Here is a 12992-nt window from a genome sequence, read left to right as displayed (position 1 = left end):
CTCCTCCACCCTCGCCCCCCAGACCGCGCTCTCCACCGTGACAGTCAGGGAGCCACGGGGGGAGCAGCAGAGGCCCCGCTCCAGCTGAGGAGGGGCAATGAGGGCAGGGCTGGCGCCTCGCCCCCCCCCCCCCCCCCCGCATGCTTACCTTCCACCGACAGTCAGGAGCCTCAGCCAGGCGGGAACGGAAAATGGGGCAGCCCCTGTGGAAAAGTCTGGTGGCTCCTCCGAAAGCCAAACAGAGTTACCACGTGACCCACAGTTCCACAGCCAGGTGTACACCCAAAGGGGACTGAAAGCGGGGACTCAGGCTCCTGCACACCCATGTCCACGGAGAACTGTTCACAACAACCGGAAGGCGGCAACAACCCAGCCGTCCATCAACGGATGAACAGGTAAAGGCAATGGGGTCCATCCATGCAGTGGAATTCTACTCGGCATGGAGAGGAATGAGATCCTGACGCTGCTACAGCATGAGTGAACCTTGAGGACATGATGCCCAAAGAAGCCAGTCATAAAGATCACATGTTGTATGATCACTTATATGAAAGATCCAGAACAGGCAAAACCAGGAAGAGAAAGTAGAACAGAGGTTACCAGAGGCCTGGGCAAAGGGGACATGGGAGCTATTGCTTAATAGCTCCAGAGTTTCTGTTTAAGGCGATGAGAAAGTTTCGGAAAGAGTGATGATGGTTGCGTAACACTGTGAATGTACTTAGGGCTAACGAAATGGTACACTTAAAAGTGGTTAGGGGGGCTTCCCTGGTGGCGCAGTGGTTGAGAGTCCGCCTGCCGATGCAGGGGACACGGGTTCGTGCCCTGGTCCGGGAAGATCCCACATGCCGCGGAGCGGCTGGGCCCGTGAGCCATGGCCGCTGAGCCTGAGTGTCCGGAGCCTGTGCTCCGCAACCGGAGAGGCCACAACAGTGACAGGCCCGCGTACGACAAAAAAAAAAAAAAAAAAAAAAAAAAGTGGTTAGAGGACTTCCCTGGTGGTGCAGTGGTTAGGAATCCGCTTGCCAGTGCAGAGGACACAGGTTAGAGCCCTGGTCCGGGAAGATCCCACATGCCATGGAGCAACTAAGCCCGTGCGCCACAACTACTGAGCCCACGTGCCACAACTACTGAAGCCTGAGCACCTATAGCCTGTGCTCCGCAACAAGAGAAGCCACTGCAATGAGAAGCCTGCACACAGCAACGAAGACCTAACATATCCAAAAAAAAAAAAAAAGTGGTTAGGATGGGAAGTTTTCTGTTAGGTGGGGTTTTTTGAAATCACATAGTGGAATCACGCCCTGGAAGCGTTCTTTCGCTGTCACTTTCCTTTACGTCACGTGCACTTTCATATCATTATATGCTCCTCAAAAACCTGGCCTGGACGGCCTAGGGAGCCACAGTATGTCCAGTCGGGGGCCCAGTGGCCACCAAGGCCTTCAGACAACACAGCATCCATGTACACAAGGCTTGTGCACATGATCACTTCTCTACAGCAAATGCACACACACAGAACTGTGCAGACGAAGGACACACATTCTAAACGCTCCAGACAGACTGTGCACCTGCCCTTCCTCTACAGTAAAGAACCCTCGTGGGCAGGAAGCCTGACCTCAGCGCTTTGGGGAGTAAGTTCAGCTCTCCATCAGGGAGGAGCACAGTGCTCTCACAGAAAGAGACTGAGCTCTAAGGGACCTCATTCTGGGTTTCAAAGGCATCACTGCCCAGCCAGCAACAGCAGTAGGAGCCCCTCCAAGTCCCCTAAAATTTGAGTTAAGAGCAAGGCCTCTGTTTATCTTTAAAATAGGTCATCAACTGATTTTCCAGGTTGCAGGCAATTCGGCGAGGACAGGATAATCTTTTCAGTAAGTAGTGGTGGAAGGCGTGAATAGCTGTGTGCAGAACAGTGAGCCTCACCCTGACCTCACGGCATATGTGGAGATGAACACAAAAGGATCACAGACCTGCCATAAGAGCTAAACCTATAAACTTCTATAAGACAACATAGAAGGGTGCTGGGAATACTGGACAGCCACAGGCAAAAGAATGAAACTGGACCACTATCTACACCATACACCAAAATTAACCCAAAATGGATTAAACACTTGAACGTAAGACCAGGAACCATAAAGCTCCTAGAAGAAAATATAAGTAGTAATAAGCTCCTTGACATCAGTCTTAGTGATGATTTTTTGAAATCTGACACCAAAAACAATAGAAGCAAAAAGAAACAAGAGGAACTGCATCACCTGAGCAGTTTCTGCACAGCAGAGGGAACCAGCAACAAAATGAAAGGCAGCCTATTAAATGGGAAAAGATACTGCAAATCATATATCTGATAAGGGGTTAATATCCGAAATGCACAGAGAACTCATACAACTCAATAGCAAAGAAACAACCCTATTAAAAAAATAGATAGAGGGGCTTCCCTGGTGGCGCAGTGGTTAGGAATCCACCTGCCAGTGCAGAGGACACGGGTTCGAGCCCTGGTCTGGGAAGATCCCACATGCCGCGGAGCAACTAAGCCCGCAAGCCACAACTATTAGCCTACGTGCCACAACTACTGAAGCCCACGCGCCTAGAGCCTGTGCTCCGCAACAAGAGAAGCCTGTGCACCACAATGAAGAGTAGCCCCTGCTCGCCGCAACTAGAGAAAAGCCCGCGTGCAGCAACAAAGACCCAACACAGCCAAAAAAATAAATTAAAATTTTCTAAAAAGTTAAAAAGAAGAAAGACAACATAGGAGAAAATCTTCATGGCCTCAGGTTTCACAAAGATTTCTTCAACGGAATACAAAGAGCATGAACTCAAAAATTCAATAAATTGGACCTCACCAAAATTAAAAACTTATGCTCTTCAAAAGACACTATTAATTAAAATGAAACGGCAAGCCACAGACTATAAGAGAAAATATTCACAACACACCCCACAAAGGACTTGTACCAGAATATATATGGAACTCCCAAAACTCACTAAGAAAAAGATAGACAATAATGAATGGGCAAAAGCCTTGCACAGACACTTCTGAGAAGATATACAAATGGCCCACGCACCTGAAGAAAGCATAATCGACAGCATCCTCCACCAAAGAATACAAGTTAAAACTACAACGAGGTACCACCTCCCACGCATCACAATGGCTAAACTGAAGAGACTGACACCACCAAGTGTTGGCGAGGATGCAGAGCAACCAGAACTCTCGGATGCCACTGGTGGGGAGAGGTGGTGCCTCCAACTGTGCTTAACTCCACAGGAAAGCCCAACACTGACGCACGTCCACTCCTGGGTACCTACCAGGAAGTCAGTCTCCCTCCTGGCCCAGTGCCAAGGCCCAAGACCCTTCCAGAAGAGCGCCTGCTCTACCTGTGCTCTGGCCCAGATGGCACACTACCTGCACTTTTGGGCCCCTGGCTTTTGCCATATCATCCCTGCAAGTGCCCCACCACTGCCAGGCTGTGCGGGGCCTCAGTCGGGCACCTCGGTTGTTCCCCATCTCTGCCCCCAGCATGCCAAGCGCCACCCCCAAGCCCCTCACCTCATAGTCCTTCTGCAGCAGCACCGTGTGGGTGAGGCTCTTGTCCAGGCACAGTGCTGCGAGCTTCCGGCAGGTGCGCCGGACGTTCAGAATCAAGTCTATGCTGGGGACGTGGCTCAGGATGTGCAGGAGGATCTCGTCCGAGAAGCCCAGGAGGTGGGCACCATCTGCCGCCGCGGCTGCTGCAGGGGGCACATCGCCGGCGCTGGATGCGTCCTGAAAACAAGGGGCATCAAATTCCACGGGATCCCCCAGGGTGGCCCTCAGGCAAGGGAAGCCTTCACCACAGTCCATGGGGAAGAAGAGGCTGTTACCAAAAACCTTAACTGCAGATAAAAGTGTCCCCAACATTCTCCGAAAGCCCCTTTCAATCTGCACACCAGGATCGCCCTTCAAAAGTGACAGATTTGAGGGCTTCCCTGGTGGCGCAGTGGTTGAGAGTCCGCCTGCCGATGCAGGGGACACGGGTTCGTGCCCCGGTCCGGGGGGATCCCACATGCCGCGGAGCAGCTGGGCCCGTGAGCCACGGCCGCTGAGCCTGCGCGTCCGGAGCCTGTGCTCCACAACGGGAGAGGCCACAACAGTGAGAGGCCCGCGTACCACAAAAAAAAAGTAACAGATTCGAAATTTAAGAGAGATTTTTCCTACTGAAGGTCTCCAGACAAGTCTGGCAGGTTTCCAACTCAACTCATGACCATCGGCGAGGCTGTCCATTTGTAAAAGCTGCTGTTCTGCCCCCACCTGCTCTGCCCCTAATGGCAGGCTGTATTAAAACATCCTTGGGCTGGTGAATTCCATCAAGAAACAATGATAATTGGTCTTCACCAATAACAACGGTGCCTTCACCTCCAGGGTTGCTCTGATGGGTAATGAGTTACCATTATGTGTATGATACGTGTATCAGCTCTTCAGGACAGCGCTGGATGCAAATGAGAAAATGAAACTATGAGGCCCTAATAAATAAGAAACAGCACCTACCAGACCAATAACATTTTTAAATCTCAAGATTCGTAACAAACAATAGGAACGGCACAACTTCTCTCCACTTATCAGACTTCCTGGTTAGAAATCCACGTTGGGGGCTTCCCTGGTGGCGCAATGGTTGAGAATCTGCCTGCCAGTGCAGGGGACACGGGTTCGAGCCCTGGTCCGGGAAGATTTCACATACCACGGAGCAACTAAGTCCGTGCACCACAGCTACTGAGCCTGCGCTCTAGAGCCCGCGAGCCACAACTACTGAAGCCCCCGCACCTAGAGACTGTGCTCTGCAACAAAAGAAGCCACCACAACGAGAAGCCTGCGCACCGCAACAAAGAGTAGCCCCCGCTCACCGTAACTAGAGGAAGCCCGCGTGCAGCAATGAAGACCCAACACAGCCAAAAATAAAATAAATAAAAGAAAAAAAAAAAGAAAGAAATCCATGTTGGTATTTCCAGTAAGATGTCCACTCATCTTACTGTTTCATTCTGCTTTTGCAAATATCTACAGAAGGTTTTCTGCCCTAATGTGGGCTTCCCATCTTACTGACCAGTGCCTGTACAACCAAGACAAAGAGGGGATAGACCTATGTCAGTGTGCCGTGAAATCCCCAAATCAAGGCCAAAGGAACTGGGATGCTCTAAGAAAAGCCCATGGTGGGCAGGAATCCCTGTATCTTCCCAACACCTCCTGAAGGGCCCCTCCTGCCTTAAACGTCCTCACTGACGGGGTGCCTCTCTGAAACTCCCAGGAGGGAGAGCACCCAGAACTATTTCTACTGCCTTTTCCAGTGATTCTGTCTACGAGCCCCGCCTCCTCTGTCCTCCCTCTTTTTCCATACATATTTGCATGGATGGAAGCCTCCAGGCTTGGAAAGCCCTGCTGCTGCCATGGCAACCGTTAAGTCCAGGGAGGAAGGGCCTGTCTGCACACCCCACACAGGCACCAGGGGTTTCCCGGGAGCTATGACTGCGACACCCCTCCAGCCTCTGCATCTGGCCGAGCCCTTGCCAGGACGGGAAAGGTTTCCCGGATTACTGCCCACCCTTTCAACAGCATCGGCCCCTCCCACTCACCCTTCTTCCTGAGAGGCAGTAGCCAGACTTGCCTTCCCTTCCCTCCTTCCTTCCGAAGTGCCCTCAATCCTGTCTCCCTCCTCCCACCTTTACAGGGGCAGAAGGCAGCCATCAGACCCAGCTCCATAGCTGCCCCGGGTCACTGTATCCTGGGGTCTAGTGTTTTGAACCATACGTGACTTTCCTGACAAATTTCCCAGACGCAATCATCTGGGATCATCCCAGACACCTGTTAAAAAATCAGCTTCCCAGGCCACATCCTAGACCTAGGGACTCTATCTCCTGAGAGAGAGGCTGGGCCAGGGGCAATCCTTATCAGGCAAGCTTGGTATACAGGGCTCCTGGGCACAAGTGGGAAGAGCTGGGCCTGAATTCCACTGAGCAGCCTGAGGCTGACCCCTTCTGATGCCCAATTCGCGGATTTATCAAAGTAAGAACGCCACTGCAGAGCAAAGAGAACACAGGGCAAGACACTCCCAGAAACTCCAGCATCATATCATTTCCAGTTACAGTATGGAATACTGAATTTCTCTCAAAACCACCTAGAAATTACATGAATTAAAAAAAACAAAACAAAACAGGAGGTGAGCTGCAGCTTCCTCCGTCCAGTCTCAGCACCCCCGACGCGATCACCTTCTCCACATGCTGTGCCCCAGTGCTGTCCTTAGGCCAGCACCCCCTGTCCTGGGACAGGCGTTCAGGGCAGCAGGCCTGGACGAGAGGAGCAGCCGCCCGGGCAGCAGGTCAGATTGGTTCCCCCACCCCTCGCCCCGGTCTCCCGACCGCCAAGCCTGGGAGGCCCAGTCGTGCTGGGTTTGCAACAGTTGAGTCTTTTCCCTGGAATGGAGGCTTCATTTCTAAGTCCGTGTACCTTCCCCTCAGGAAAGGCAGCGAATTCTGCAGAGGTAACAGCAAATAGGGGGCCGCCACCAGAAGGGAAGGAGGAGGCCTCCGAGCTTCTTCACCTCCGAGCGGGGGTGTGTGAGTAGCCCCCGCTCACCACAACTAGAGAAAGCCGGTGCACAGCAACAAAGACACGATGCAGCCAAAAATAAATAAATAAAATAAATAATGATTTTTTTAAAAAAGAAATAGAAAAAAAATGGGCAATGAGTACATAGAGGGAAGTTCATTACAACATCCTTTTGCAAGTGTGTGGAATTTTACATTTTACTTTTTTTTTTTTTTTTTGCGGTACGCGGGCCTCTCACCGTTGTGGCCTCTCCCATTGTAGAACACAGGTTCCGGACGCGTAGGCCCAGCGGCCATGGCCCACGGGCCCAGCCGCTCCGCGGCACGTGGGATCTTCCCGGACCAGGGCATGAACCCGCGTCCCCTGCACCAGCAGGCAGACCCTCAACCACCGCGCCACCAGGGAAGCCCTACATTTTACTTTTGTTTTTGGTTTTTTTGATCACAGGAGTGACCTGAGGGATGCTTCTCACATTGCCCCTCTTCTTAAGCCTCTGCTTCTCCAGTTGGCATTTTCTGGAATGTCCCCTGTCCCAGGGCACTCAGGCCTCCAAGCCTTTGCACAAGCTGCCCCCTCCACCCAACGTGCCACGGAACTTCAGCTCAAAGGCTCCGTCCCCAGGAAGCCCTTCCAGCATCCCCCAGACACATTTAACTCACCTTCTCCTCCACTGCCGCCGCAGCTTACCCTCCCCGCCGCCCTCCAGCCTCCAGCCTCATCAGGTGAACTGTACTGGTTTGTTGCTTGCCCGTCTCCTCCCTAGGCCAGGAATGGCTCCTGAACAGGGATCACTTTCTAATGCCCAAGGGAAAGAGCCATTGAACTGGGTGTCAACAAACCACGGCTTCAGAATCTTTTGAAGAGCTATTAAAAACGCAGAGCCCGACTCCTCAGAAACTCAGGGAGCAGTCCTAGACATCTGCATTTTAAGCCCAGCAAGGACCCTCAAAATTAGACCCCCCCACTCTGAAATCAGAGAGGGGATGGTGGCACAACCTCGTGAATATATTTTAAAACCACTGCATTATACACTTTAAAAGTAAACTTTGGGACCTCCCTGGGAGCCCAGTGGTTATGACTTCGTGCTTCCATTCATTGCCAGGGGCGTGGGTTCGATCCCTGGTCAAGGAACTAAGATCCTGCATACCACACGGTGCAGCCAAAAATTTTAAAAAACTGAAAAAAATAAAATAAAATAAAAGTGTAAATGTTACAGTATGTTAACTGTATCTCAGTCAATCAATCAATCAATAATTAGACTGTCCCAGGGACTTCCCTGGTGGCACAGAGGTTAAAAATCCACCTGCCAATGCAAGGGACACGGGTTCAAGCCCTGGTCTGGGAAGATCCCACATGCCGTGGAGCCACTAAGCCCGTGCGCCACAACTACTGAGCCTGCGTTCTAGAGCCCTCGAGCCACACCCACTGAGCCTGTGTGCCACAACTACTGAGCCTGCACTCTAGAGCCCGCGAGCCACACCCACTGAGCCTGTGTGTCACAACTACTGAAGACCGCACGCCTAGAGCCCGTGCTCCGCAACAAGAGAAGCCACCACAATGAGAAGCCCGTGCACCACAACGAAGAGTAGCCCCCGGTAACCGCAACTAGAGAAAAGGCCACATGCAGCAACAAAGACCCAACACAACCAAAAATTAAAAAATAAATCTATAAAAAATTAAAAAAATTTTTAAATAATTAGACCGTCCCAGAGAAAGGGACCTTGATCATGTCCAGGATAGAGCAAGAGTCTCCCTCTCTCCTCTCAAGCCAAAAGACCCTCACGATGGGCCAAGAGGCCTCACTGGGCAGGGTCCCGACATCTGATTCAAGGAACAGAGGGGCCTTTGCGCCAGGACCCCGTAAGACCAAGGTGCCAGACAGCCCCCCCGCCCAAGCACACGCGACTAACGGGAATCTGCTAACACAGCCAGGCTATAACCCCAGGATTCTTCCTGGGGGAGCTGGTACTCTCTGGCCCTTCAATCCTACTACCAGCGAACAGGTGGGCCCCACACCTTCCCCCTCAATCAAGGGGCCACTTCCGAGCCAAATCCGCTTCCAATGAAGAACAGCTGTCGGCAACCCCAGCCGCCTCCCACGCACTCCTGCCGAACCCGCTCCTGCTAGCCGGAGCACGAGCAAGCCCGCAAGGCTTAGGGAATACGCTCGACGGTCTGAGTCCCGGACCACAGGTATAAATACAGGTGCACACAGGTACACAAACAGGTAGCTGGGAATCAACAAAAGGAAAGACCCTAGTCACTGTCCGGATCCCCCATTTCCTGGTCTACAGAGAAAATACCCTGCACCCCATTACAGGAACTCGGTGGGTTTCTCCGTCGGACCCAGATTTGTGGAGCACTGGGGAAGAAATTCTGGGTGAGTCACAAGTCTCCCAGGTGAAATGGATTTTCTTCCACCACCCCCCAAGTCACACAACAAGCAGGCTCAGAGGAAAGTGGGCTGGACTGAAACCGAACGTTCAGCGACACAGGATGGGATGGGATGGGATGGGAAGGGAAGTGGGCAGGGAGGAGGAACGTCTCAGAGCTCCAAGGGCTGAGCCAAGGCACAGGGGCATGGGAAGAGGGCCTGGGAGACCTAGAGGGGCTGGAAACTCTGGGGAAGACGGGAGAGGGGGTGAAGTCTGCCGATCAGGAATGCGGGACCGGCAAACGGATGGAAAACCGAAAGTTGAGAGAGCTTATGCCCTCGGATACAGGATAAGGTCCTAGGGGGCGGGATGGGTCAAGGAGGGGGGATGGGGTAAGGGGCAAGGGGCAAGGGGCAAGTAGCAAGGCCAGAGCAGGGATGGGAAGGACGGGGCGAGGCCAAGGCCAGGGTCGGGGCAGGAAGGACCAAGCCAGGCCGACGCCAGGGTCGGAGTGAGGGCCGCGGCGGCGGTCAGGATGGGAAGCTGAGAGCCAGCCGAGGTCAGGACGGGAAGGATGGAACGGGAAAGGGAGCGAGACGGAAAGGACGCAGGGAAACCGGAGTCGGGGTGGGGAGGACCGAGCGGGACCAAAGCCGCCGGGCAGGGAGGAGAGTAGAGACAGGCGCCTGCCGTACCTCTCCGATGCTGGCCATGTCGAGGGCGGGACGAGCCGCTGCCGCCGGAGCCACAGCTCCGGGGCCTCCCGCCTGGCTGGCCAGGGATGCTCAAAGCCGGCGCGTCAGAGGCTCCACAGAGACCCGGGGCAGGGGCGGGCCGCTCTCTACTTCCGGCGCCCGCCGATACGCACTTCCGCTATCTCGCGGGCGAGTCCCGCGCGGCCACCATGTTGGGTGCGGCGCGCAGCCAAGGACCCGGGAGGGCTGGGTAGAGCGCGGGCATTCTGGCCGGGGGGCCGCACTTGTTCTCCGAAGTCATGTCCCGCTCCTCTGCTCTCTGCACGCCCCTTTCCAGCCACACAGGCCCTCTCTTGCCGGCCCAGCACTCTCCTGACTCTAGGCCTTTGCATTTGCCGGTCCCAGTGCCTGCAATGTTCAGAAACCACCTGTCAGAGAGCCGGTCCCTGACCCCCTTGCAGAAAATAGCATCACCCCCTCCCCATCCTCGCAAACACACACCTAACCTAACAAATAACCTTATCCTCTGTTATTTTTCTCCATAACTCTTTGCACTATCTGATCTACTGTACCTTTTTTTTTTTTTTCCTGTCCTCCCCAATAAACTGTAAACGCCCTGTACCTAGAAAGCTCCCTGACATGGGCGCTGAATAAATATTTTCTGGGTAAATTAATGTATGGATGATATGCTCTCACCTGTAACCTTTTGCGTTTATAAATCATTTACTAATAAAAATTTGTGGGGAAGAAAGAACTGGATGTGAATACCAGAAGTCAGAAATGAAGATGTTGAGGCTTCCCTGGTGGCGCAGTGATTGGGAATCCGCCTGCCAACGCAGGGAACACGGGTTTGAGCCCTGGTCCAGGAAGATCCCACATGCCCGCGGAGCAACTAAGTCCGTGCGCCACGAGTGCTGAGCCTGCGCTCTAGAGCCCGCGAGCTGCAACTACTGAAGCCCACATGCCTAGAGCCCGTCCACCGCAATGAGAAGCAGCCCCAGCTCTCCGCAACTAGAGAAAACCCCTGCGCAGCAATGGAGACCCAACGCAGCTAAAGCTAACTAAATTTATTAAAAAAAAAAAAAAAGAAGAAGAAGATGTTGACTGGGCCATGCTCCCACCAAAGACTCAAGGGAAGAATCCTTCCTTGATTTTTTTTTACATATTTTTAAAATTTATTTATTTTATTTATTTATTTTTGGCTGTGTTGGGTCTTTGTCGCTGTGCACGGGCTTTCTCTAGTTGCGGTGAGCAGGGGCTACTCTCGTTGCGGTGCACAGGCTTATTGCGGTGACTTCTCTTGTTGCAGAGCAGGGGCCCTAGGCACGTGGGCTTCAGTAGTTGTGGCTCATGGGCTTCAGTAGTTGTGGTGCAAGGGCTCAGTAGTTGTGGCTCGCGGGCTGTAGAGCGCAGGCTCAGTAGTTGGGGTGCACAGGCTTAGTTGCTCCTCAGCATGTAGGGTCTTCCCGGACCAGGGCTCGAACCCGCGTACCCTGCGTTGGCAGGCAGATTCTTAACCACTGTGCCACCAGGGAAGCCCTCTTCCTTGATTCTTTGAGGTTGTGGAGGTTGCCAGCAATGCTTGGAATTCCTTGGCTTGTGGCCACATACTCCAAGTTCTGCCTCTGGGGCCATCTTCACCTTTTGCACGTGTGTGTATCCTCTCCTCTCCTCTTTTTTTTTTTTTTTTGGCCACGCCGCTGGGGCTTATGGGATCTTACTTCCCCAACCAGGGACTGAACCCTGGGCCCACAGCAGTTAAAGCACTGAGTCCTAACCACTGGACTGCCAGGGAATTCCCGCTCCTCTTCTTATAAAGACACCAGTCATGATGAATTTAAGATCCACCCTAGGCCAGTATGACCTCATCTTAACTAATGACATCTGCAAAGATCTTGTTTCCAAATAAGGTCACATTCTGAGATTCCAGGTGAACCTGAATCTTTGGGGGACACTATTCAACCCAGTACATCAAGCTTCATATCAAACTCTCCCTGGGCCTCATTTCCCTCCCACCTCACCAGGTTGAGCCAGTTTGTGTCCAGAGAACTCTGGTGGCTCCAACTGTGGGCGGACCACCATGGGAACAGGCACAGCTCATGGTTAGGTCAAAGGCTAGGAGCCACTTGAGGCAAACACGTGTTAATGGGGTTTCCACTATTTTTTGTTTACTATCAAAACCTCAACAATGAAGCCCAACTCTGACTCAGGCTGGCATCTGGGGGTTTCACAGAGGCCCAGGTTCTCCTGACTCCCTGACCCCTTCCTTTCCTTCCCCTATAAGCCATAATCAGGTATGTCTCTCATTGTGGCACATGTGTTTATTTTCCCTCCCCCACTAGAACAGGGCATGGCTGCAGCAGACCCTTGATCAACATTTGTCAAATCGATTATTGATGAAATGAGATTATGCAGGTACTGTCCAGCAGAGAGGAGTTTATTCAATACACAGAAGCTGTAACCTCTACCACTCTTACTCTTTCTAATGAGGAAGGAGTCTCACATGTCCCGGGCATCCCCAATTCTGAGGAACATTTGAGTTGGAAATCACTGAGTGTGGGGCTGGGGAGTCAGCCCCAGTGCCTCACTGCTCTCACTCTGTCACAAGCCTTTCCAGGTTTCGGTGACACTTCCTCACAGCGTCCACCGAGAAGTGTAGGTGAATGGATAAATGAACTGTAGTCCATCTGAACCGTGGAATAGCAGTCAACACTATAAAGAAATGGGCTATCAAGCCATGAAAAGACATGGAGGAGGGACTTCCCTGTTGGCACAGTGGTAAGAATCTCCCTGCCAACGCAGGGGACACAGGTTCAAGCCCCAGTCCAGGAAGATCCCACATGCTGTGGAGCAACTAAGCCTGTGCGCCACAACTACTGAGCCTGCGCTCTACAGCCCACGAGCCACAACTACTGAAGCCCGTGTGCCTAGAGCCCACGTTCTGCAGCGAGAAGCCACCGCAATGAGAAGCACGCGTACTGCGACGAAGAGCAGCCCCCGCTCGCTGCAACTAGAGAAAGCCTGCGAGCAGCAACGAAGACCCAACGCAGCCAAAAATAAGTAAGTAAATAAATAAAAATTTAAAAATAATAAAAAATAAATTAATTTTTTAAAAAAGACATGGAGGAAACTTAAATGCATATTACTAAGTGAAAGAAGCCAATCTGAAAAGGCTACAGACTGTATGATCCCAACTACATGACATTCTGGAAAAGGCAAAAATTATGGAGATAATAAGAAGGTCAGCGGTTGCCAGGACTCAGGGAGACCAGGCCAGGGAGGAATGGGCAGAGCACAGAGGATTTTCAGGGCAGTGAAACTGCTCTGTATGATACTGTAATGGTGGATCCCTGTCCAAACCCGTAT

At 52.4% G+C, this 12992-nt stretch overlaps 1 protein-coding gene across 3 annotated transcripts in view; it reads right to left on the bottom strand.

The window, feature by feature from the left end:
- Nucleotides 1-9869, bottom strand: part of FBXL18 (F-box and leucine rich repeat protein 18) — a 45514-nt gene extending 35645 nt beyond the window's left edge. For 2 of the 3 annotated variants that reach the window (XM_033426637.2, XM_004268957.4), the window contains exons 1-2: nt 9627-9869; nt 3530-3745 (exon numbers count right to left, since the gene is read on the bottom strand). In XM_033426637.2, coding sequence (XP_033282528.1) covers nt 3530-3745; nt 9627-9644 — 234 coding nt within the window. In that variant the 5' untranslated portion in view covers nt 9645-9869. The other variant, XM_033426640.2, reaches the window with a different exon arrangement.
- Between the last annotated feature and the right edge of the window lie 3123 nt (nt 9870-12992).

The sequence above is a fragment of the Orcinus orca genome, chromosome 16 (assembly GCF_937001465.1).
Source record: "Orcinus orca chromosome 16, mOrcOrc1.1, whole genome shotgun sequence".
In the NCBI taxonomy this organism is placed as follows: domain Eukaryota; kingdom Metazoa; phylum Chordata; class Mammalia; order Artiodactyla; family Delphinidae; genus Orcinus; species Orcinus orca.
The sequence above is the reverse complement of the archived record's forward strand: the minus strand, read 5'-3'. Positions and strand labels throughout refer to the sequence as shown.